The 25,940-nt window shown below is 44.6% G+C and overlaps 1 protein-coding gene across 4 annotated transcripts in view; it reads left to right on the top strand.

Moving 5' to 3' along the window:
- The window catches only part of cpne3 (copine III), an 86,332-nt gene that overhangs the window by 45,553 nt on the left and 14,839 nt on the right, over nucleotides 1-25,940 (top strand). For 3 of the 4 annotated variants that reach the window (XM_038809111.1, XM_038809114.1, XM_038809113.1), the window contains 7 exons: nucleotides 4,519-4,608; nucleotides 5,401-5,499; nucleotides 9,172-9,258; nucleotides 18,612-18,671; nucleotides 20,937-21,070; nucleotides 21,698-21,752; nucleotides 21,841-21,892. In XM_038809111.1, the coding sequence (XP_038665039.1) occupies nucleotides 4,519-4,608; nucleotides 5,401-5,499; nucleotides 9,172-9,258; nucleotides 18,612-18,671; nucleotides 20,937-21,070; nucleotides 21,698-21,752; nucleotides 21,841-21,892 (577 nt within the window). The remainder of the gene's footprint in view (nucleotides 1-4,518; nucleotides 4,609-5,400; nucleotides 5,500-9,171; nucleotides 9,259-18,611; nucleotides 18,672-20,936; nucleotides 21,071-21,697; nucleotides 21,753-21,840; nucleotides 21,893-25,940) is intronic. The other variant, XM_038809112.1, reaches the window with a different exon arrangement.

The raw sequence follows: 25,940 nt of genomic DNA, 5'->3' as shown, positions 1-25,940 counted from the left end.
CCCCGCTCGCACCACCGTCCCACAGTAAGGTCCGGTGGCCACCGGGCTCCCCGAGGGAGGAGGAGGTTCTGGGGCCAGTCCCATTAACTCCATCACGGGACGTCCCTGAATGTTCGGCCTCCCCTGTCCCATCCCTGGTGCATTGGGTGGGCAGCGGGCAGAGCAGGGTGGCACCACGTCATCCAAAACGGCAGCTGAGCAGCCTGGCCCATCAAGGCTGGGTCGCCCCAGGAAACGAGTGCCGACGGGGAGACATGTCGCGGGGCGTGATTCTCAGCAGTCCGCCTCCACTCCTGCTGTACCATCTGGGGATTCACTTAGATGTAGTGGTAGGGCCTGTAAGGCAATAAAGAGGGACACAGAGTAAGTTGGCATGGGTGAAGGGCACAGTTTTGTTGTAGGGGCTAGGGCATCTGTACTTAATATTCACCATTAAACTCACCGTTGCACCTAACTTGTAAGACTGTGAGATCTTTCCGTTGCCACGAGGATCATGATGGTGACCGAGTGTCGCTGGGGTTGACGAGCGGTGAAACTTCGGTGCTGGGTGTGCTGTCCTCGCCGGTGCCGTCGTGCAGTCTCCTGGACATTACCAGCACATGGGTCGTGTGTGTGTGCTGCGCCCAACGCACCACCAACCTCCTCCAGCTCCTCCTCCTCCTTCGTGTTGGCACCACTGCCAGTGGCTTCTCCCTCCGACTCCTCCACCAGAGCATCTCTCCTCTGCATTGCAATGTTGTGCAGCGCACAGCATACCACAACTATGCGAGCGACCCTGTCGGGCTGGTACTGCAGGACCCCTCCGGAGCGGTCCAGGCACCTGAATCTCATTTCAGCAGACCAAGGCAGCGCTCCACCACACCCCTGGTTGCTGCATGGGCCTCATTGTAAAGGGTCTCCGCGTTGGTCTAAGGCCTCCGTATGGGCGTCATCAGCCAAGACCTCAGTGGATAACCCCTGTCGCCCAGCAACCAGCCCCTCAGCCGGTGGGGCGTCCCTCAAACATAGCAGGGATGAACGACTGCGCAAGAATGTACGTATCATGCACACTCCCTGGGAACCGTGCGCACCACTGCCAGTGGGAACTTGCATGATCCTCATGTGGGGGTCGCATACCATCTGGATGTTCATGGAATATGTCCCCTTCCTGTTAGCGAACACTTCCCTGTTGCCTGCAGGCGGGCGCATGGGGACGTGAACACCATCAATCACTCCCTGGACCATCGGTATCTCGGCCACCTTGGCAAATCCACGGGCTCGTGCTTCTTGATTTGCTCGGTCCTCGGGAAAGGTTATGTAGCGGTCCGCGATGGCGAACAGGGCGTCGGTCACGTCCCGGATGCACCTGTGGACCGATGCCTGCGATATCCCGGATAGGTCCCCACTCGGAGACTGGAAGGAACCGGTAGCATAAAGGTTAAGTGCCACTGTCACCTTGACGGCAACCGGTATCGCGTGTCCTCCTCCCGTTCCACATGGGGCGAGGTGCGACACGAGGTGGCCCCCCCCCCTTCCTCAGCATTTTGGGGTCAAAGTTCCCCTCGGCATCCCCCTGGAAATGCCGGCTATGAGTGCCTGCGGCCTGTACGGCGACGACGGGCCACTCCGCGGCCATTCCCTCTGCTGCTGCAGCTGCCCCTGCATCCACTGTGGGATGTCGCTGTGGACGCTGCTGGATGTCCAACTGCAGTGCAGCAGCCCCAACCACTGCGCTGAACATAGCCATTCTGTTCGAATACATTATGGTCACCTACAGAAAGGTGATGGGGGGCAGACAAACAATATGTTAGACGGAGGTTATTCGACACCTCGGCAGCCGCCTGTCACGGGATACCTGTGTGTCCCGGTGGCCTGGCCGCGCTGCTGACAAGCGGCCAGCCTAACCCCTAGTCACTTTCTGCGTCCAGTGGTCAGTTAACAACGTCCTCCTCACTGGTGCGTCAGTGGGCTGTGCCCATCAGCCACAGGGCAACCAGCGGCCGTGTCCTCATCACCGTCCTGCTATGGCAGGGCGGCTGACATGTTGCATCCGGGGGTGGATGACCCACTCCATTCACTCCATCTCCCCCCTCCCTCCCACTACTCACTCCCTCTCCCCCTCCCCCACTACTCACTCCCTCCCCCTCCCACTACTCCCTCCCTCTCGTCCCCCCAGTACTCCCTCTCTCCCCTCCCACTACTCGCTCCCTCTTCCCCCCCCATTACTCACTCCCTCTTCCCCCCCCCCAGTACTCCCTCCCTCCCCCCCCAGTACTCCCTCCCACTACTCCCTCCCCCCCCCCCCCTTCCCACTTCTCGCTCCCCCCCCCCCCCCCCCCCCCCCCACTGGCCGCTGTGTTCTTGGGGAAGCCTTCCCCAGTCTGCGGACACTCCGGGACCGTCCGCTCACCTCCTCACTGCTCGCGTCAGTCAGCACGACTGGCTGACGACTTTAAAAAGCAGGTGTGGACGGCGACGGCGTGAACTGGGGTCACGCCATCGGGACTTCGGCCCATCCGGGCCGGAGAATAGCGGGGTTTCCGGAGAATCACCATTTTGGGTGCCTCGAGCGATTCTCTGGGTTTTGGCGCATGGAACACGACGGAACCGATTTCGCCGTTTCAGAGAATCGCAAGAGCGCGTCGGACCGGCGTCGCGTGGAAAACTGGCGCAGCCCGCTATTCTCCCAACCGGCGTGACATCGGAGAATCGCGTCCAACAGTTTTCACTGTATACTTATACATGTGACAATAATAAATCAAATCAAATCAAAAATATCCAGATCTAAACAGCTGACTTAATTTTTAGACACTATTTATAAATAATATATAATTGAAGATTTAATAAATTCTGGCTTGTTAAGATCAGAATGTACACACTGCTAAGAATTGACTGATCTGTAGCACAGTCATTCTCAAGACCCTTTTTCTATACCTTAGAAAATGAAAGCCCCAAGTTGGTCCAAAACCTGTCAATAATGAAATAACCCTTTTTTTTAACTAATTAAGCTCATTGTCTCAGCTTTAAGAATACTTCCTCTCAAACTATATCTCCTATCTTGAGGTAGGTTTGGGTCTCGACCAATATTTGGTCAGCATAGCTGTCTGTCATTTGGAGTTGAGGTGCCTTGAGGGCCTGTTCAGTTCTCCCAGTCAAGGTTGGCATTCATAGCACCTCTTTATCCTGCGCCTAAGAAGAACACAATCTTATTCTCACCGTACTTTAAAAGTCTGTATTAATGATCAAATGTTAATAATATGTTTAACAAATAATAAACATTGGTGTTCCAAATTACATTTCCAGCCTTTCTAACATCTTGATTAATTAATCACTTATTCTTTAATTGTCTTACTATTAAGGCTATCTATTTAACTAATCCAGTAATACAGCTTTAGTTTTTATTAAAATGGCTTCCATCAATTTTAGCAGAAAATGTTTAAGAACATATTAGTTCAAAACAATAGTCACTCGAAAACAAATGATTTTCAAACTACCAACAAAGCAGAGGAAAGGTCATTTGGAGTTGAGAGAACTTGATTGGGAGAGTTGAGAGACAAAAGGGTGCTAAATGCAAACATTTTGTAAGGCCATAGTGAAGTGAATTTATAAGTAAATAGGTTGGGTTTTAAAAAAATTCTCAGGAGATAGTTGGGGCTTAGCTTTTCAACTGGCAAAAAGGAGTGTAAAGAACTTTTGCAACTTAGGTTTTGTAAGTAAGAGTTTTATATTTTGGAAAAGCTGAGTTCAAAGAGGTGCAGAGGACAATAAAATCGAAGAAGAGGTAAGGGATATTTTAAGGAGGGGTGCGGAGTTAAGTTGTGTTGGCTGTGTGGGAAGATACCCAGAGGACAGGGAGAAGATGCGAAATCTTTAGCAACGATGCAGAAACCAGAAGAGTCTTGGTTTCAGAAAGCAATCTTGTTACTGAATGTTCTTGGATTTCCACAACAGGTGTGGAAGATATTGAGAAGGCATATCTCTGCAAAAGTGGCAGAAGTTTTGCTTTGGGTAATATTACTGGATTTTTAGAGTTAAAAATCTTTCCGGGAGTATTGGCTAGAAGATGTTTACTAGTGTGTTCTGAGCAAGTTAATTCTTTTGGGGAGGTTCATGTATGATTGTTTAGACTGTGTCACCTTAATATTGTGCGCTTATGTTTTCTTTTTGTTAATAAATCTTTTAATTTTTCAAATCTCAATGTCACTGTAATTCTATGCTTCTAGGATCAGTAGTTTCTTCCTCGTTTTCAGAATGTAAACAAAAGTGACATGTTAAGTAAGGCAAGTTTCCCTCCGGGATCGGCATGCTGAACAAATAACACCTGTGGTAGTAACATATCTGATGCCATGATTTTAGATAAAATATATTCTTACGTTAGTTGTATTCCAGGGGCAGATAGAATTTTGATGTTTATCAATCTGTCATCACCAAATCAATGAATGCAACTGATTGAACTGCCATACAGATGACAAGGGATTTTGGTTTAATTAAAAGCAACATTTTTGTCACATTTTGTTACTGTGTTTCCTACCTTTTTAGGTAATAAAGAACAACCTGAATCCAAGTTGGAAACCCTTTAGAATCCCTTTGCGATCTCTATGTAATGGTGACTTGCAGAAGCCAGTCAAGGTACTTTACATTTATCTACTATGAAGGGGAACAAGTATTTTTCACATCCTTTTAAGAACATTGATTTACTAAAAACAGTTGGGAAGTATATAATACTTTGATGATCTTTCATAGTGATCAGTACAAAATCACCTCAGCAAATGTGTCTGCCTGAAAATTAATATTGCCATCAGCATTCTTGTAAAGAACTGACCAGACTGAAAGATTGCATTCAATTGTGAATTAAGCAATATAAAGATACATGGTTAATTTTATTTTACTAGTAAGTAGTGACAGACGGGTTTTGAATTGATGTGATGGATGGTTTGGGAATATTTAGGTGTCCTGAATTGAAGTGATAAGATTCTTAAATAAAGACCACTCGGAAAGAAAACCATCTTCAACTCTAACCTTTGGCATTAGTTCTGTAAGTAGTTCTATTTTTTATGAAAGTCAGATTTAGGTTGAGTTGAAGTTTGGCAAACGTTTCCAAAGGCACTTTACTGCATTTACCTGTTAGTCATGTGCTCCCATGTTGCTTAACTAAGATCTTCCTACCCGGGGATGAGCAGTTGCTATTATTTAACAGATAATTTCTGACATATCACAACGATGATTTGGCAGTGCACTTGCTGAGTCTTCTGTTGCAGATTTGCATTGAGTATTTTTTATGACCTGTACCACTACAAGCAACAGAAGAGAGTAATGTATGGCATCAATCAGCAACAGTAGGCTTGTTAATACAGCAGATTACAGTGTGGAAACTTGAAAGTAGCAATTTTTCAGTTAACAGCTAAATGTAATATTTTTCAGGTGGATTGCTATGACTACGACAATGATGGATCACATGACCTAATTGGTATATTTGAAACTAATGTGACTAAACTACTAGCAGCATCCTACAGCTCGCCGGTAGGTTTTACAGAGAATTACATCGAATATACAGCGCAGAAAACGCAGAGTAGCACAGTGGTTAGCACTGTTGCTTCACCGCGCCAGGGTCCCAGGTTTGATTACCACTTGGGTCACTGTCTGTGCGGAGTCTGCACGTTTTCCCCATGTCTTTGTGGGTTTCCTCCGGGTGCTCTGGTTTCCTCCCACAAGTCCCGAAAGACGTGCTTGTTGGGTAAGTTGGACATTTTGAGTTCTCCTTCTGTGTACCTGAATAGGTGCCAGAGTATGCCGACTAGGGGCTTTTTAAATTAATTACAGTGGTGAATAATGTCAGCCTACTTGTGACAATAATAAAGATGATAAAAACAGGCCACTCACCCAACCAGTCTGTGCTCCATGCAACTCTCTTTCCATTCCATCTACCTCATTTCAATCTTTCAGAATATATTTCTATCCCTATTCTCTCATGTACCAATCTGGTGTCCTTTTGAAAGCATTGTTTTATTTACCTCAACCATTTCAGTAGTCGAAAGAATCTTATTCCAACCGCACTAAGTAAATAAATTTCTCCTCCTGCCCCTATTAGTTTATTAGTAACCATATCTTGTACTTATCCATAGAATCCTACAGTGCAGAGGGAGGCCATTCGGCCCATCGAGTCTGCACTGAGTCTCTGAAAGAGCACTCCACCCAGGCCCACACCACTGCCCTATCCCTGCAACCCTACCAAACCTGCACATCTTTGGACTGTGGGAGGAAGCTGTAGATTCCAGAGGAAACCCACGCAGATACAGGGGGGGGGAAGGGCAAACTCCACACAGATACCCAAGGCCGGAATTGAACCTGGGTCCCTGGTGCTGTGTGGCAGCAGTGCTATCTACTGTGCCACAGTGCCGTCCCTAGAAACTGAATCCATCCCTCACCTTGGCAACCCCTGAGGCTGACCCAGATTATACGGTTTCATAATTAGCCCAGAGATGATCTACTGACCTCATTTACTCATTCGCCAAGACCACTTACTTCCATAATAATATGTGATGCCACACCCTCCCCCACCCACACCCCTGAAATCTTCATCCGTGCTTTTGTTACCTCTAGGTACGACTAATCCAGTGCTCTCCTGGCCAGCCTCCCATCTTGAGCTCACCAGGTCCATGAGATCCATTTCCTGTTTCCTTAATCCTATTTCCAATAAACTACCGACCACCCAACTTTCCTTCCTGGCTCCCTCTTTGCAGATATTGTTATCTTCTCGGGTACTGTCTCCCTTTCATTCATGTTTGATGTCAGTCATCATCATTTCTCACAAGAACATCAACCTGGAGTCCCACCTCCCAGTACCTGCAAATTACTGCTCCAATTCCAAAGCCATTGAACATGTTACTCACTATCAAATCTCTGCCCATTTTACCATAACTATGTTAGGATCTCTTCAATTAGGTATCCAGCACTGAAACAATCTTGAAAAAAGTCACAAATTACATCCTGTGTAACTGTGAACTTGGTAAACAATTAATTCCTATTGTTCTGAACCTGTTTGCAGCATTTGTGACAATTAGACTCACACGACACCATTGTGCAGCTGGGTTGTATCTGTACATGCCTGGTCCCATTCCTATCTATCAAGTCGTTGCATAAAAATTATCTGCAATGATTTCTCATCCCTCATCCACACCATTGCCTCGAGGATCCCAGCGATCCAAACTTGACCCCTCATTAACTGCCCCTCAGCGACAATCGGCTCTATTTCACCCCACCTCTCTTCACCACTCCCCTATCTCTACTTTGTCACACTGCTTGTCTAACATCCAGAAATGGATGAGCAGAAATACCCTACCGACTGAGCATTGAGCAGACTGAAGCCATTGTCTCCCCAAACGGAATTGAACCTGGGTCCATGGCGCTGTGTGGCAGCAGTGCTAACCACTGTGCCACCGTGCTGCCCCTGGAAACTGAATCCATCCCTCTCCCTGGCAAACTCTGAGGTTGACCCAGATTGTACGGTTTCATAATTAACCCAGAGCTGAGCTACTGACCTCATTTACTCATTCGCCAAGACCACTTACTTCCATGATAACACTTGATGCCACCTCTCCCCCCCCCCCCCCCCCCCCCCCACCCGCTTCCTCCCTCACCCACACCCACGCTGGTTTGCTGCTGAAATCTTCATCCATGCCTTTGTTACCTCTAGTAGACTAATCCAGTGCTCTCCTGGCCAGCCTCCCATCTTTCACACTCCAAAAATTGAGCCTAACCAAAGCTTTTGTATCATAGCTCGCATCTAGTCCCATTCACCCATTGCTGGTCTGAAAGGATCAAAGGATTGAGTGGGGGGGGGGGGGGGACTCTGAGATTACTGAGCCATTATCATAATGAATAGCAGAGGAAGCTCAAAAGGGCCAAATGGCCTACTCCTACTTTTCTGTGTTTATAAACTCATTTAGCTAATCTACACTGGAGTTTAATGAATCAAAATTTTGATCCATGTTTTCAAATCCCTCCCATGACCTCGCTCTTCCCACCCTATAACTGTCTAAAATACGAACAAGGAGTAGGCCATTCAGTCCCTCGAGTTTAGTTCCCGGTACAACTGAAGATTAACCTCCCTACTTTTGAGTTTAATTCCCCTCGCAATAAATGGAGCTGGATTAGCACAGTGGGCTAAACAGCTGGTTCGTAATGCAGAACAAGACCAGCATCACGGTTTAATTCCCGTACCGGCCTCCCCGGACAGGCGCTGGAATGTGGCGACTCGGGGCTTTTCACAGTAACTTCATTGAAGCCTACTTGTGACAATAAGCAATTATTATTATTATTGATGATAACATCATATCCACTTTCCTAATTACTTTCACGGCATACTAGCCTTTTATGATTCATGCAATGGCACACCAAAATCTCTATGCACCTCAGAGCTCTGCAATTTCTTACCATTTAGATATAAGCCTTTTTTATTCTTCCTGCCAAAATGGACAATTTCACATTTTCCAACTTTGTACTCCATTTGCCAGATCTTTGCCCATTCACTAAACCTATCTATACCTTTGTAGCCTCTTCACAACTTGATTTCCTACCTATCTTTGAGTCATCTGCAAATTTGACAACCATCCCTTCAATATCTTCATCTGAGTCATTTAAATCTCTGCTCTCCTCGAATCCTGCGTAAACCTGATTTTTACTTGCTCTACCAATTTCTCTTCCTCAAATCTCTCTACCTCTTTATCTCACTCTCTCTCTCGCCTTCTGCAGGCCAATGGTGACACCTGCTTCTTTGTCCAAGCTTTTGATCATCTTTCTGGTATATATCCTTATATGACAGGTGCCAAATTTTGTTTGATAACTCTGTTGTGAAGCACCTTGAGATGTTCAATTAAAGGTGCTATATAAATACAGATGATTATTTTATTATATGTGTGGAGCAGGGAAAGGAAGAAAGAACTTTTGGAAGAATTGTGTGACAAAATATTGCAACCTTCCTCTTTGAAGTTCGTATTTTGCTTCTCACATCGAGCAGAGTATTATGAGGTTATACCTGTGAATTCTTTCTTTGCAGTAACCTAGTGACATTGTCTTTGGTTTTATACTTTAGTGGATGATTTTAATGGGGCACTTTAGTTTTGTATGATCAGAACATCTCATGATTTTCTCTTATGATTTGCAATCACATAGCCCATGGAATTTTTATTGCAGGCAGAGTTTGAGTGTATTAATCCGAAGAAGAAACAGAAAAAGAAAAGTTACAAAAACTCAGGAATAGTGAGTTTTAAATTATGCCAGGTACGAAATGTTTGATTACTGAAGAGTTTTATCCCGATTGCTGCAGTGATGGTTGATTTTGTTTTATTTTCTTCTCATCTCTTCTGTTTCTTTCTGCTTTATCAAGTCGCTCACTTTCTTGCTCCCTATCTTCTCCTTTCCTGCACTCTATCCTGTGACTACCATTACCCTCAGTTTTGCGCCTGAAGCCGCAGCTGCTGCTCACCTTCCACCTTTCATCCCAACAAGTTCCTTGAGCCTCAGTCACTCATTTTCTGACAGCCAGGACTGCTGCTGTATCATTGTCAATTTTGCGGCATTGAGTCAGCAGCTTAGATTCTAAGCTGACAATATGTTTGCTGCCTGTTTATTTGACAAATGTCTTCAAAGCAGAACGATGCTTTAAAAACACAGCTGTTTTCCCAGCTCAGCACTGGAAAACTCTGAAGCAGGTCTGTCGTGCCTAGTGGGAGGGTTAACTGCAGGATATGGGGAAGGAGACAGAGGGGATATGAGGAGATATTGGGTTGCCAAGAAAGTGGGGTGAGGGGCAATGGAGTAGGGGAAATGTTTGCCAGAAGAGGGGAAGACAGGAACTAAAGAGAAAAGGAAGTAGGAGAAAAAATGCTCGAAAGGAAGGAAGGGTGCAGTAACATTGTTGGGACTTTACTACAGGCCTCCCAGAAGCGAGCGTGAAGTAGAGGTACAAATATGTAGACAGATTATAGAAAAATGTAGAAGCAATAGGGTGGTCGTGATGGGAGATTTTAACTTCCCCAACATTGAATGGGACTCTTGTAGTGTTGGAGGCGTAGATGGAGCAGAATTTGTAAGGAGCACCCAGGAGAGTTTTTTAGAGCTGTATGTAAATAGTCCAACTCGGGAAGGGGCCATAATGGACCTGGTATTGGGGAATTTTCCCGGCCAGGTGTTTGAAGTTTCACTCGGTGATGACTTTGGGAATAGCGATCACAATTCCGTAAGTTTAGAATACTCATGGACAAAGACGAGAGTGGTCCTAAAGGAAGAGTGCTGAATTGGGGAAAGTATAACAAAAGTCGACAGGAGCTAGGGAATGTGGATTGGAAGCAGCTGTTTAAGGGTAAATCCACATTTGAAATGTGGGAGTCTTTTAAGGAAAGGTTGATTAAAGTGCAGGACAGACATGTCCATGTGAAAATGAGGGATAGAAATGGCAAGATTAGGGAACCATGGATGACGGGTGGAATTGTGAGACTAGCTAAAATGAAAAAGGAAGCATACATAAGATCTAGGTGACTTAAAACTGATAAAGCTTTGGAGGAATTTCGGGAAAGTAGGACAAATCTCAAACGTGAAATAAAGAGGGCTAAAAGGGGTCATGAAATATCTTTGGCTAACAGGATTAAGGAAAGTCCCACAGCCTTTTATTCGTATATAAGGAGCAAGAGGGTAACTAGAGAAAGGATTGGCCCACTCAAAGACAAACGAGGGAATTTATGCGTGGAGTCAGAGGAAATGGGTAAGATTCTTAACAAGTACTTTGCATCGGTGTTCACCAAGGAGAGGGACATGACGGATGTTGAGGCTGGGGATGGATGTTTAAATACTCTAGGTCAAGTCGGCATAAGGAAGGGGGAAGCTTTGGGTATTCTAAAAGGCATTAAGGTGGACAAGTCCCCAGGTCCGGATGGGATCTATCCCAGGTTACTGAGGGAAGCGAGGAACAAAATAGCTGGGGCCTAAACTGATATCTTTGGAGCATCCTTGAGCACGGGTGAGGTCCCGGAGGACTGGAGAATTGCTAATGTTGTCCCTTTGTTTAAGAAGGGTAGCAGGGATAATCCAGGGAATTATGGACCTGTGAGCTTGACGTCAGTGGTAGGTAAACTATTGGAGACGATACAGAAGGATAGGATCTATTCACATTTGGAAGAAAATAAACTTATCAGTGATAGGCAGCATGGTTTTTTTGCAGGGAAGGTCATGTGTTACAAACCTAATAGAATTCTTTGAGGAAATGACAAAGTTAATTGATGAGGGAAAGGCTGTAGATGTCATATACATGGACTTCAGTAAGGCGTTTGATAAAGTTTCCCATGGCAGGTTGATGGAAAAAGTGAAGTCGTATGGGGTTCAGGGTGTACTAGATAGATGGATAAAGAACTGGCTGGGCAACAGGAGACAGAGAGTAGTGGTGGAAGGGAGTGTCTCAAAATGGAGAAAGGTGACTAGTGGTGTTCCACAGGGATCTGTGCTTGGACCTCCGTTATTTGTGATATACATAAATGATTTGGAGGAAGGTATAGGTGGTCTGATTAGCAAGTTTGCAGATGATACTAAGATTGGTGGAGTTGCAGATAGCGAGGAGGACTGTCAGAGAATACAGCAAAATATAGATAGATTGGAGAGTTGGGCAGAGAAATGGCAGATGGAGTTCAATCCAGGCAAATGCAAGGTGATGCATTTTGGAAGATCTAATTCAAGAGCGGACTATGGTCAATGGAAGAGTCTTGGGGAAAATTGATGTACAGAGAGATCTGGGAGTTCAGGTCCATTGTACCCTGAAGTATGGCAACGCAGGTCGATAGAGTGGTCAAGAAGGCATACAGCATGCTTGCCTTCATTGGACGGGGCATTGAGTACAAGAGTCGGCAGGTCATGTTACAGTTGTATATGACTTTGGTTAGGCCACATTTGGAATACTGCATGCAGTTCTGGTCACCACATTACCAGAAGGATGTGGATGCTTTAGAGAGGGTGCAGAGGAGGTTCACCAGGATGTTGCCTGATATGGAGGGTGCTAGCTATGAAGAAAGGTTGAGTAGATTAGGATTTTTTTCGTTGGAAAGGCGGAGGTTGAGGGGAGACCTGATTGAGGTCTACAAAATTATGAGAGGTATGGACAGGGTGGATAGCAACAAGCTTTTTCCAATAGTGGGGGTGTCAATTACAAGGGGGTCACGATTTCAAGGTGAGAGGGGGAAAGTTTAAGGGAGATGTGTGTGGGAAGTTTTTTACGCAGAGGGTGGTGGGTGCCTGGAACGCTTTGCCAGCAGAGGTGGTAGAGGCGGGCACGATAGCATCATTTAAGATGCATCTAGACAGATATATGAACGGGCAGGGAACAGAGGGAAGTAGATCCTTGAAAAATAGGCGACAGGTTTAGATAAAGGATCTGGATCGGCGCAGGCTGGGAGGGCCGAAGGGCCTGTTCCTGTGCTGTAATTTTCTTTGTTCTTGTTCTTTGAAGGGCAGCATGATGATGTGTTGGAAGACAATGAGGAAATGTATGCAATATGTCACCTTTTCCACATTGTTTTCTGTTGCTGCCCTATGACTCTGCAAAGCCATCATGCAGCCTTGGCTGTTCCCTCTTTCGATCTTCAGGTGTAGCTCCAACAATAGGGGAAACATTCTCCCCTAAAGGCTGTTACTGCTGGTGCTTAATCTGCACTACTCCGGTTGGTTTGATCAGATTTGGGATGGGACTCTTTTCTCAACCTTTTGTATTTCCACTGCAGCTACGCATTCACATTCAAATTTGGCCTGCCCGCCTGTTACCACTGTTGTCAGCTCCTGACCTGTTGATGTCTTAAGCCTCTAGCCACATGTCTGAAGCCTCTGGCTTCAGGCCTTTGACCTGCACAACACTAGCATTTGTCTTGATCTGTGTTTCAATCTTTCAGCCATCCAATCTCTCACCCACCCTATTTCTGTTCTTGCTGGCTCGTCATCACGTAACCGCAGTTATGGGGAACTTTGTAAAACAAAAAGCTTATTTCTCAGATGAGTTTTATTTTTAAAACTGGATGTTTAAAATGGGGGTGGGGGGTGAGTTGGAGGTGTGGAAATAATCGAAGAATTTGTGGAGTTAGCATATAGATCAAGTATCCTCTTTCTTTCTCCAGCTGTCAGAATGACAAAGCCCACCAATTCAGCCTTGCGGTTTTGTGTCTGTAATTTCTGTCTGGGTAGTACAAATATTGAGTTATATAAACTAATATTTTGTATTTTCTGACTGCAAATATAGTGCAAGCATTTCAGAAACTCGGAGCTTGTTTTGCTGTTAAGTGCCAGGCGAAGTTTGAAAACTTGGGAATTTTAGGAGAAAAGGGTGTGAGGACAAGTTGTAAAGTGGTAGTGATGTTGGGACATTAGGATCTGTTGCTGAAGTGATAATAGTGGGAGGTGATGAGCACTTTCTGCCACTTGCTTTTTTTTTTGTAGTACAAGAGTCTGGCACATATATGGTTAATGTGGGACTGAGTACAGTACCACCCAGACAGTGATATAAAAAGGCACATGACCCAGACCAAGGGGTCAGTGTGGTGTTGAGCGGAGATGTATGTAGACCTAAGCATGGGGACAGCTCTGAGCTAGCACATTTACTGTACATGTGTGAATAGTTCTAGTAGTTAATAAAGACTTATTGTTAACCTACCTAAGACTACAACAACGTCTTTAAGATGTACTGTAACCGACACCTCATGGCATGGTGGCATCAAGGGAATAAAAACCCCAAACCTCTCTAGAATAGAGAGAAACTAAAAAGCTGGAAGATTGAGGGAAAATTTAATGAAGTATTCTGGCCTGAAAGAAGAAGCTCCAGAAGAAGCAGGTGCTGCAGTGGAAAAATCGCCAGAAAAAGGCCTGGAAGCTGAAGGCAGAGATTAAAAATTCTTTACTGCAGCAGCAGACACTGTTGATTCTCCTTTGGAAGTCCAGCTTCAGAATGCAGAGTTGACAGAATCTGCAAGGGTGAGTTAAATCTTTTAAAATTGCAGGCTGCTGCAAGCCCAGAATATGTTTAAAGTAATTGTCAGAAGTGTTGTTTGCTAAAAGCGACTGCGAGCCAGAGCCTGAACACATGGCATCTGAGCTTGTCTGAAAAAAGAGTGAATTAATGAAATATTGCGGGAACATCGTGACTGCCCAGCTCAGTTTTTTTTAAAAAAGCAGAAGCTCCACTTCAACAGTGAGTCTAAAAAATAAAGCACTGAATAAAAAAAAGCCTGCAGGCAGCTGAACTAGGCGGTCGTTGTTATGTTTTCTTCAAAAGGAACGCCATTACCGTTGTGCAGAGCCCACCAAAGTTGTCAAGTGCGGCATATATCTTTGTCTCCGAGTGAATGGCGACACCATCTTGAAATTCAGAAAACTGTTCAAGCTGAACATACACTTTTGAACATGGATCATAATTCCACACTTTCAAGTCAGCTCCCATTTAATCCAAGCCCGAGACCAAACACAAAGTTAAGGACTTTGGAGGAAAAGATTCTTCAGTGTCGTTTAAGGTTTAAATAAAAATTCAGTCGAAGGGGAGGTGAACACGCTGCTTTACCCAATCGGCCCAATTGCAGACAATATAATTTTAAGGGAATTAATGAATAATTGGCAAAATTTGAAGTGGTACGAAAATCGTTTGACATTTATTTTAATTTAAGAAGCAACAAGATACTTGAAAGCTAAATTCGATAAGATAATCCAACTATCAAGGAAACCAATCGATTCATTCATAAATGATCTGTACAGGATGGCAGACTATTGTGAATACGGAGATTGAAAGTCTGAGCTCATCAAAGTCAGAATAGTAGTAGGAGTAACAGACCTCCTACAGGCAAAGCACGATCTAATCCTGAAAAATGCAATCCAGAGAGACAGTCAGAACATGGTGAGCAACACGGGGAATAGAATTAAACATGGTTCAGAGGCCAATCCTCAAGTCAACCTTGTCTGACTACAAAGACACAGAGATACTCTTATGTCAGGGTAAGTAATTTCCAATCAGGCCAGCGCTGTGGAGTGAAGCAGTCTGGATGACTAGATCAATGCAACTGCAGCCTAATGCTTTCATCACAACAGAATTGGGCACAATTACGCACTGTGTAAGGCAAAACCTCTGAAATGCATAAAAGGCCTAAAGATGATCCAGAATGTCCAAAACTGCCAACCCAGACAAAACACCGCCTTCTTGGGTGAGATCAAGGATCTTGGTTTCTCATTTTGGAATGTCAATGGCCATCAATTACATTTGAAATTGGATAAAGAACTGTGGCTGAAAGATCTCTGGGCTTCAAACAGTGGACTTTATGGGCCTAGAGGAGTCCTTCCAGTCATTGGTGTGAACCAATGAGGCATTTAAGCTGATCTATTTCATCCGTAACCAACCTTTCACTCTCCTTTTTTAAAATAAATTTAGATTACCCAATTATTTTTTCCAATTAAGGGGCAATTTAGCATGGCCAATCCACCTAGCCTGCACATCTTTGGGTTGTGGGGGCGAAACCCACGCAGACATGGGGAGAATGAGCAAACTCCACACGGACAGTGACCCAGAGCCGGGATCGAACCTGGGACCTCAGCGCCTTGAGGCAGTTGTGCTAACCACTAGGCCACAGTGCTGCCCTATCTTTCGCTCTCCTAAGCAGGGATACCTGTGTAGTCTTGGATCTCCTCAAAACAGCAGATGATGTCAAGACAACTGCCATTAACCAAACAAAACTGCACATTCCCAAGTACAAAAACAAAAAAAAGAGATATTCTAACTGGAACTTGAACTTTGAATTGTCTTCTCTCTTTGTGGAGCAGGTCTGTCCATTCGCGTTAGAGGTTCCTGAAGCCCCTCAATGATCAGGCCAGGACCACGATGCCTACAATGAAGAAGTGAAAGAGAGTGATCAGTAGTCCAAGAAGCCTCTCTCTCTAACCCTGACAACGGTACAGTATATCAGCTCTGCAACCACAGTGTATACATTGCAACTCCCAGCCAGCATGCCAAAGCCACAAGAGATACTTGTACCAGGTAGCAGCCATCCATGGCCAACAACAAAAAAACAGAGATGAGCATACCACTAAAGTTTATACTCACCACAGGAACACTTTTCCTCCGCCGCAGAAGCATGAAAGAAGCAACAAGGAGATGAATACAATTGACATCCAGCCTGCCAGAAATTAGTTAGCAGCAGCCATCAATCAATACAACAGCCGAATCATCTAAGTGCTGTTCAACATGAAGGAATGGAAGAACAGAACAATTATCCAGATACCAGCTCAGCCTCCAACCAAACAGTGAGAGGCAGTAACGACAGAGCTTACCACTTCTTTGACAGAACTGCGAATGGGATATGGAAGGGTTCCAAACTGCATGAATCTAAGACTTAAGGAGAAAGATGGTGTGATGATAATGTAGTAATAATGATAAAGTAGTAACAAAAATAAATGTATAGGAACAACAACAAATATAAGAATGAAGTAAGCTTATATCACTGTACATTTGATGAAGACTTTGGGGGAGGTGTAGTCTGAAGGTCTGTCACATAAGGCAGCTTATCACTGTTGCCTCACAGCGCCAAGGAAGGACCCAAGTTCAATTCCGGCCTTGGGTCACAGTCTCTGTGGAGTTTGTACGTTCTCCCTGTGTTTGCAAGGGTTTCCTTCGGTGTTCTGGTTTCCTCCCACAGTCCAAAGATGTGCGTGTTAGGTAGATTGGCCATGCTAAAGTGCCCCTTAGTGTACAAGGATGTTCAGGTCATGTTATGGGGTTACAGAATATGGCGGAGTGGGCAGCGGAGTAGAGTGCTCATTTGAAGGGTAGGTGCAGACCCGGATGGGCCGAATAGCATCCTGCCTGTAGGGATTCTATGATTATAGGGTTAATATGGATGGCACGGTAACACAGTGGTAAGCACTATTGCTTCACAGCTCCAGGTTCCCAGGTTCGATTCCGGCTTGGGTCACTGTCTGTACTGAGTCTGCCCTTGTCTGCGTGGGTTTCTGACGGGTGCTCAGGCTTCCTCCCACAAGTCCCCAAAGACGTGCTGTTAGGTAATTTGGACATTCTGAATTCTCCCTCCATGTGCCCGAACAGGCGCCATAGTGTGGCGACGAGGGGCTTTTCACTGTAACTTCATTGCAGTGTTAATGTAAACCTACTTGTGACAGTAAAGATTATTATTAATATTATGTAGTACTGAGTACATTATCACCCACATAGTGATGTAAGAAAGCATATGACTCAGACCCTGGGCTCCAAGTTGAACAGAGATGTGTCAGGCTGTGGCTGAAAACCGGTGTGTATCTCTCCAGAGGCACTGCTGGGTTTTCAGACCAGACCTTGAGCCACTCTGAGAAAAGGATTGGGAGCATGATTTACACAGTCACCCCTGGCGGAGCAGGACCTGATGAAAGCCGGCAAGGCTAGCTCCACAGAGATCATACCCCCCCCCCCCCAAAAAAAGTTATCGGGGGCTCTCCCAACTTGTGCCAGGGAGCAGTGCCCAGGCATGTCCCTTTCCCCCAGGAGCACTACTTAACCGTCCACTCCTAGCAGGATCCCCTCAACTGTTTTGTGTTTTTAAATAGCTGTTGTCATGTCATGTTGGTGACGTGTGAATATTTACTGAGAAGGGGGAGCATACGAGTAGGAAGCACTTTATTTAAGTTTAGGGAAATATATTAAAATCTCGTTTCACAACTCTCGCGATATTTTGTGCCCACATCACCGTTCTCGCTGACAGCGAAAGCGGGTACAAAATCACACCCTTTTATGTTTGAATTACTTTAATACTGCTGCTGGGATTAGTGTTTGTCCTGCTTCTAATTCCAAAGTTCCCCAAAATGAACGTAACATTCCTGGTGATTGCTCAGTAGAGCATTAGGGAAATGGGCAAAGTCCAGCAGCAGTGAGGAAAGGTCCTGGATTTGACCGAACTGGTTTGTAAATTTCTTATGAATCTCTGGAACATTGTAATGTTTATTTTGTGTTGGAAAATACTGCTTTTCCTTGGATAAATAAGTATCACGACCGCATAAATAAATGTCTTTATCTCCCTCAAATTGTGAATAAACACGTCAACTGTCATGAAGGTAGTTTATTTTCAAATATTGGATTTGTTTATTGTCACGTGTACCGAGGTATTTTTCTGCGTGCAGCTCAAACAGATCATTTAGTACATGAAAAGAAAATACATAATGGGGCAACACAAGGTACACAATGTAAATATCTAGACCCCAGAATCGGGTGGAGTAAATACAGGAGGGCAGTATTAATCAGGTCAGTCCATATAAGGGTCGTTTAGGAGTCTGGTAACAGCGGGAAAGAAGCTGTTTTTGAATCTGTTCATTCGTGTTCTCCGACTTACGTATCTCCTGCCCGATGGAAGAAGTTGGAACAGTGAGTAAGCCGGGTGGGAGATGTTCTTAATTATGAACAAATAGCAAATTCAATCATCAATTTTTGCACAGTAGAAAATAAGTGGAAGAAGTGGGGCTTAGAATCCTCTGTAAACACCCTGTCTTCCGTGTCATTCAGAAAGTGTCCAAAAATTACTTCTGGAAAACTTGAGATAAAACAACATTAGATTTTTAAAGAACTAAATCTGTTTAATTTGCAGATCGTGAAAGAGTACACTTTCCTGGATTACATTATGGGTGGTTGTCAGCTGAACTTCACTGTGAGTAAATGATGAACAAATGTATGTTTGGTCACTGCTCGGTCTATTCTGATTGTCAAAGCGGTTATGAAATATTATAGTTGAAGGATCTGGAGCTGATATTGGAGTAACATTAACAATTTTTGAAAATGACATTTGGGTTTTTGGTCTTCCAGTTGTGTATCTCCTGGGCTGGATTCTCCGCTGGTGGAATCCTCCGTATCGTCGGCAGTGCACTCACGCCAGCGGATTTCCCTACGGCGTTGGCTGCCCACAATGGGAAACCCCATTGGTCGGCTGGCGGCGGGAGAGCGCTACACCACAAAACGGGTGCAGCGGGACGGAGAATCCCGCCCTCTGTCTTCTGGTCCTCATTTTTTTATCCCACCGTGAATTCCTTTTCTGTTTGATACCATGTCAGAAACATTAATCTGTTTGTAAGATAGCTATAGTTAGAAAAAGTAAATCACACCATACAAATACTGCGTGATACTCAATTTACAGGAAAGTTCCTCCAAGTATCCTGGTAAAACAATTGGTAAATTAAAATCCCTGTTTTTAACATTAATCAATGTTTTATTGATTTGTTTATTGTCACATGTACTGAAGTACAGTGAAACTTATTTTTCTGCGGCCAAGAGAACGTACACAGTACGTACATAGTAGACAAAAAGAATAATCAACAAAGTACATTGACAAATAGTACATTGGCAATAGTGATTGGTTACAGTGTGGAACAAGGGCCAAACAAAGCAAATACATGAGCAAGCGCAGCATATGGCATCATGAATAGTGTTCTTGCAGGGAACAGATCAGTCCGAGGGAGAGTCGTTGAGTCTAGTAGCTGGTGAAGAAGCTGTATCTTCCTGATAGAAAGGTCTGGAAGAGAGCAAAGCTTGGGTGGGAGGGGTCTCTGATAATGCTGTCTGCCTTTCTGAGGCAGTGGGAGGTGTGGACAGAATCAATGGGAGGGTGGCAGGCTTGTGTGACGTGTTGGGCTGAGTTCACCACCCTCTGCCGTTTCTTGCGATCTTGGGCCGAGCAATTGCCATATCAGCTGTGATGCAGCAGGTAGGATGTTCTCTGTGGCACAACTGTAGAAATTTGTGAGAGTCGATGCAGACGTGTCAGATTTCTTTAGCTTCCATAGGAAGTAGAGACGTTGTTGGGTTTTCTTGACTGTTGCATTTTAGACTCAAAAACAAAAAATGCTGGACAATTGCAGCAGGTCTGACAGCACCTGTGGAGAGAGAAGGGAGCTAACGTTTCGAGGCTGGATGACTCTTTGTCAAAGCTGAAGAGAACTGGAAATAGGGTCAGATTTATACTGTTGTGGCAGGTCGTGGAGCGGTGGGCCTGGATAGGAGGCCAGCGATAGGTGAAGATGGACAAAGATGTCATGGACAGAAAGACAAAGGGAATGTAAAATGGGGGTGAATAAGGCTCAGAAGGGTGCTGATAGTGGCACATAAAGAGATTAGAATGTGTGAATGTCAGAACAAAGGTAAGCAGTGTGTCAAAGGGCAACTAGGAACAGATGGCTCAAGTGAGATCGGGGGAGGGGAAACAATGGTGAGGAAAAAAAAGATCAATGGAAGAAATGAATATAAATGGATGGAAATAAAAATGGGGTGAAGGTGGAGAAGAGAGTTCACAGTCTGAAGTTGTTGAACTCAATGTTCCGTCCGGAAGGCCTAATTGGAAGATCAGGTGCTGCTGGTCCAGTTTGTGCTGGGCTTCACTGGAACATTGCAGCAGGCCGAGGACAGACATGTGGACGTAAGAGCAGGACAGTGAGTTATAGGGCGGCACAATGGTTAGCACTGTGGCCTCACGGCGCTGAGAACCTAGATTCGATCCAGATCCTGGGTCACTGTCCGTGTGGAGTTTGCACATTCTCCCCGTGTCTGCATGGGTCTCACCCTCACAACCAAAAGGATGTGCAGGGTAGACGGATTGGCCACGCTAAATTGCCCCTTAATTATAAAAAAAAAAATTGTGTACTCTAAATTTGTTAAAGAAAAGGATAGTGAGTAAAAAGCGACAGGAAGGTCTGGGTCCTGCTTGCGGACGGACCAGAGATGTTCTGCAAAATGGTCACCCAGGTTGCGTTTAGTCTCTCCATTGTAGACTGTTTGGTGAGTAAAGCCCCAAGTCTGACCATAAGTGTTCCTCTGCTACTTAACAATAATTTTTATTTTTAGAAGATGAACGTTAATCCAAGAGCCTACATGCTTCAGTTCATTTCCTACTTCCCTTAATTGTTCTAATGTTTCCAAATTGTAGGTTGGTATTGATTTTACAGCTTCGAATGGCGATCCACGGGTACCCAACTCTTTACATTTTATAAATCCTAATGGATATAATGAATATCTAATGGCAATCTGGTCTATTGGAATGATCATTCAAGACTATGATGCGTAAGGAATTTCTTTATCCTTTGTCAATTTACAGTGTTTCATTTCAAGCTTCTCTTCAAAGCTGTAGTAGAAAATTCTACCTTCTGATGAGGGTAAAAGCTATACAATACACATTCTGACTGTATGTATGATGATGTTCCCTGTGCCTGTCTAATGTCAGTAAAAGGTATTTGAAAGCTTTTTATGGAAATATGCCATTAAAATAGAGTACTGTGAGACTCCAGATTTTTACATTTGACTCTGCTTTTGTAGCAGTACTGAGACCTAGCAACATTTTGTTTTGACTGTCATTAAAAGTCAGGTTCTGTCTTTGTAATTCTTGATGTGGAGATGCCAGCATTGGACTGGGGTGGGCACAGTAAGAAGTCTTATACCAGGTTATAGTCCAACAGGCTTATTTGGAATAATTTCTTTGTTGAGAGGCCAGTTTGTTGAACAACCCTATAGGCCGGAATCCCTTTCTGTAACTAATATGCAGTAATTTGTGTACCACAGTTTGGTTATCTAGCTTCTAATTTGTAGTGTTACTTTTTACGTGTTAATGCTGGAATAATGTACACTCAATCGTGTATTCTCTTTCTCCAGTAATTTGCAGACAGATGTCTAATTGTGGTTGTATATTTACAGAGACAAATTATTCCCAGCATTTGGATTTGGTGCACAAATACCCCCTCAGTGGCAGGTAAAAATAGGCCATTTGTATAAAAGATGTATTCAAATACTCTATTTGTGTATACAAGTCATTCTATGAGGTGGCATTTTTCCTGTAGGTATCACACGAATTTCCACTTAACTTCAACCCTGAAAACCCATTTTGTGGAGGTACGTAACATATATTTACAAGGGGAGAATGAAGGTTAACATGTTGTTAAAGCAATGATGCGATTCCAACTAAGATGTGGAGCTGTTCATGCGGTGTTAATGTTTTGCCATGTGACATCAAAATAATTGATTCGTATCTTGAAAGGACACCTTTTTAAAAGCTCTGCTCCTAACTAGTCATGAATATTTTGAAGTTTGAGATCATAAGAAATAGTAGCAGGAGTTTGGCCTCTTGAGCCAGCTCGGCCATTCAAAACAATCATGGCTGAACTGATAATGACCTTGACTCCACTTTCCACCAACCACGCCCCATAACCTTTTTACTATGTAGATCAAAAATCTGTCTAACTCAGCCTTGGCTGTTTTCAATCACCCAGGTTCCATTGATTTCTGGGGAAGAGAATTCTAAAGATTAACAATCCTCAGAGAAGAAAATCCTCATCTCTGTCTAAAATGGAAGAGCCCATATATTTTAAAACTGTGCTAGATAATTCTAGATTTACCCATGAGGGAGAAACCACCTCTTAGTCTCTACCCTGTCAGGCCCATTCAGACTCTTAGAATCATAGAATTCCTACAGTGCAAAAGGAGCACATTGGGCCTATCGAGTCTGCACCGACCATCTGGAAAAGCACCTTACCTAGACCCACGCCTCAGTCTCATCCCCATAACCCCACCTAACCTGCACAATTTTCGATACTAAGGCGCAATTTAGCATGGTCAATCCACGTATCCTGCACATCTTTGGAGTAAGTAGTTACAGGAACAATGTGCAAACCCCATGCAGACAGTCACCCAAAGTCAGAATTGAACCTGGTACTGTGAAGCAGCAGTGCTAATCACTGTGTCGCCCCTCTTGGGGTGCAATTTTCCCATATTTTTTCAAAGTGCCAGTCCCAGCAAGAAAACCGGTAGAATCCCACCGGGGGTGGGTGGCGAGATAACTTGCCGTATATCCAGCTCTTTAACTATTTTCTTCCACATGATTCACGCACACTCGTGGCAGCTGATTTCTGATTCAATCACCCCAGGAAAACATAATCTCTGTAAGGTAAAGTCGCCATAGTCCCAGGTGACCATAGGCTGCTTTACCCTTTTGAGGCGGAGAGCTGACTGGTGGTGGTTTAAGCTGAGGTTTGCCACACCTTGGGCGAGGGGCAAGGTTGAGAAAGTGGACCTTCATGAATAACCTCAGCCAGTACAGGAATTAAACCACGCCTCTGGCATTGTTCTGCCTCACAAACCAGCTGTCTAGCCCACTGAGCTAAACTGGCCTCTGTAATCAATGGGGTGCTCCTTTTAAATGCCTCCCCAGCTTCAGTTGGTGGAATGGCTGCCAGAAAGATAGCACCACCTTTCATGGACAGAGCCCTCACCAAACATTTTGATGATGTTGAGCAGAGGCATGATATCCTGTAGCTGTGATTGGCTCGATGACTATTAAGCAAGGTCACAAACCCCGACTGGGAGGTTGTGGCCACATTAGTGAGTGCCAGCTCACTCCATAAGAGGACAGGGCTACAATGCCAAACGAAGATGTGTTACCTTTGAGGCCTAAGAGCATCCCCTGAGACTTATCTGGGTCCCCGCATCCTCTCATTGAACCATAGAGGTCTACAGCATAGAAAAGACCCAACACATTTGAGTCATTTAAAAACAACCACCTAACAATTCAAATCCCATTTTCCAGCACTTGGTTCGTAGCCTTATATGCCTTGGCATCGCAATTGCACATTTAAATACTTCTTAAATGTTATCCGGGTCTCTGCCTCCACTCTTTCAGGAAGTGAGTTCCAGACTCAGACCATCCTCTGAGTGAAAAAGCTTTTCCTTATATCTCTTCTATATTTTCTGCCCTGACCTTAAATTTATACTCCCCCTAGTAATTGATCCCTCCACACAGGGGAAAAGTTTCTCCCTGTCTGCTCTATGTATGCCCCTCATTTTATACATCTCGATCATGTCCCCCCCCCTTCAGTCTCCTCTGCTCCAAGGAAAACAACCCCAATTTATCTCATCTCTTAATAAGTAAAACTCTCCAATCCAGTCCAGGCAATATTCTGATAAATTTCCTCTACGACCTTTCCAGTGCCAGCACACCCTCCTATAATGTGGATTCCAGACCTGCACACAGTGCTGTAGCTGTGGCCTAACCAACGTTTCCTACAATTTCAGCATGACCTCCCTCTTCTTAAACTCTCTGCCTCAGCTAATAAAGGCTAATACCATATGCCTTCTTAACTACTGTATCCATCTACTGTCCTGATACCTTCAGAGACCGGTGTGCATGCACACCAAGATCCCTCTGATCCTCGGTGCTTCCCAGCATCCTGCCGTTCATCGTGTATTCCCTTGTCTTGTTTGTCCTGCTGAAGTGCATCCAAATTGAATTCCATTATTCACTGATCAGCCCATCTGCCCAGCCCCTCTATATCCTGTATTCGAAGGCTATCTTCCTCACTATTTACCATCCAACTCCAGTATATCACTGCAGGAGTTCCTCAGGATAGTATCCTAGGCCCAACCATCTTCCAACTGCTTCAGCAATGACCTCCCTTCCATCATAAAGTCAGAAGTGGGAATGTTCACAGATGACTGCACAATGTTCACCATTCAGACACCAACTGCACTTTCAGCGAATGGAATCCCTTCTAGTTTGTGCAGGGCACCCCCTCTGGTGGTGCTCGTAGAGGGGCATGTGTCCTGTTGCTCACCGTCTATGCATGGGGCATCCAAGCAGTGGTGCAAATCCAGCTACTTGGGCAACTTGGTGGGCTTGGTCCGTATTCCGATTGATGGATTATGCCACCCAGACATAAAAGGCCTCCATTAGAACATAAGAACTAGGAGCAGGAGTAGGCCATCTGGCCCCTCGAGCCTGCTCCACCATTCAATGAGATCATGGCTGATCTTTTGTGGACTCAACTCCACTTTCCGGCCCGAACACCATAACCCTTAATCCCTTTATTCTTCAAAAAACTATCTATCTTTATCTTAAAAACATTTAATGAAGGAGCCTCAACTGCTTCACTGGGCAAGGAATTCCATAGATTCACAACCCTTTGGGTGAAGAAGTTCCTCCTAAACTCAATCCTAAATCTACTTCCCCTTATTTTGAGGCTATGCCCCCTAGTTCTGCTGTCACCCGCCAGTGAAAACAACCTGCCCGCATCTATCCTATCTATTCCCTTCATAACTTTATATGTTTCTATAAGATGATCCCCCCCCCCCCTCATCCTTCTAAATTCCAATGAGCACAGTCCCAGTCTACTCAATCTCTCCTCGTAATCCAAACCCTTCAGCTCTGGGATTAACCTAGTGAATCTCCTCTGCACACCCTCCAGTGCCAGTACGTCCTTTCTCAAGTAATGAGACCAAAACTGAACACAATACTCCAGGTGTGGCCTCACTAACACCTTATATAATTGCAGCGTAACCTCCCTAGTCTTAAACTTCATCCCTCTAGCAATGAAGGACAAAATTCCATTTGCCTTCTTAGTCACCTGTTGCACCTATAAATCAACTTTTTGCGACTCATGCACTAGCACACCCAGGTCTCTCTGCACAGCGGCATGTTTTAATATTTTATCATTTAAATAATAATCCCATTTGCTTTATTCCTACCAAAATGGATAACCTCACAATTGTCAACGTTGTATTCTATTTGCTAGAGCCTAGCCCATTCACTTAACCTATCGAAATCCCTCTGCAGACTTCCAGTATCCTCTGCACTTTTTGCTTTACCACTCATCTTCGTGTCGTCTGCAAACCTGGACACTTTGCACTTGGTCCCCAACTCCAAATCATCTATGTAAATTGTGAACAATTGTGGGACCAACACTGATCCCTGAGGGACATCACTAACTACTGATTGCCAACCAAGAGAAACACCCATTAATCCCCACTCTTTGCTTTCTATTAATTAACCAATCCTCTATCCATGCTACTACTGTACCCTTAATGCCATGTATCTTTATCTTATGCAGCAACATTTTGTGTGGCACCTTGTCAAAGGCTTTCTGGAAATCCAGATATACCACATCCATTG

Source organism: Scyliorhinus canicula, chromosome 10 (assembly GCF_902713615.1).
Source record: "Scyliorhinus canicula chromosome 10, sScyCan1.1, whole genome shotgun sequence".
NCBI classification, from domain to species: domain Eukaryota; kingdom Metazoa; phylum Chordata; class Chondrichthyes; order Carcharhiniformes; family Scyliorhinidae; genus Scyliorhinus; species Scyliorhinus canicula.
This window is presented reverse-complemented; position numbering and strand designations above follow the sequence as displayed.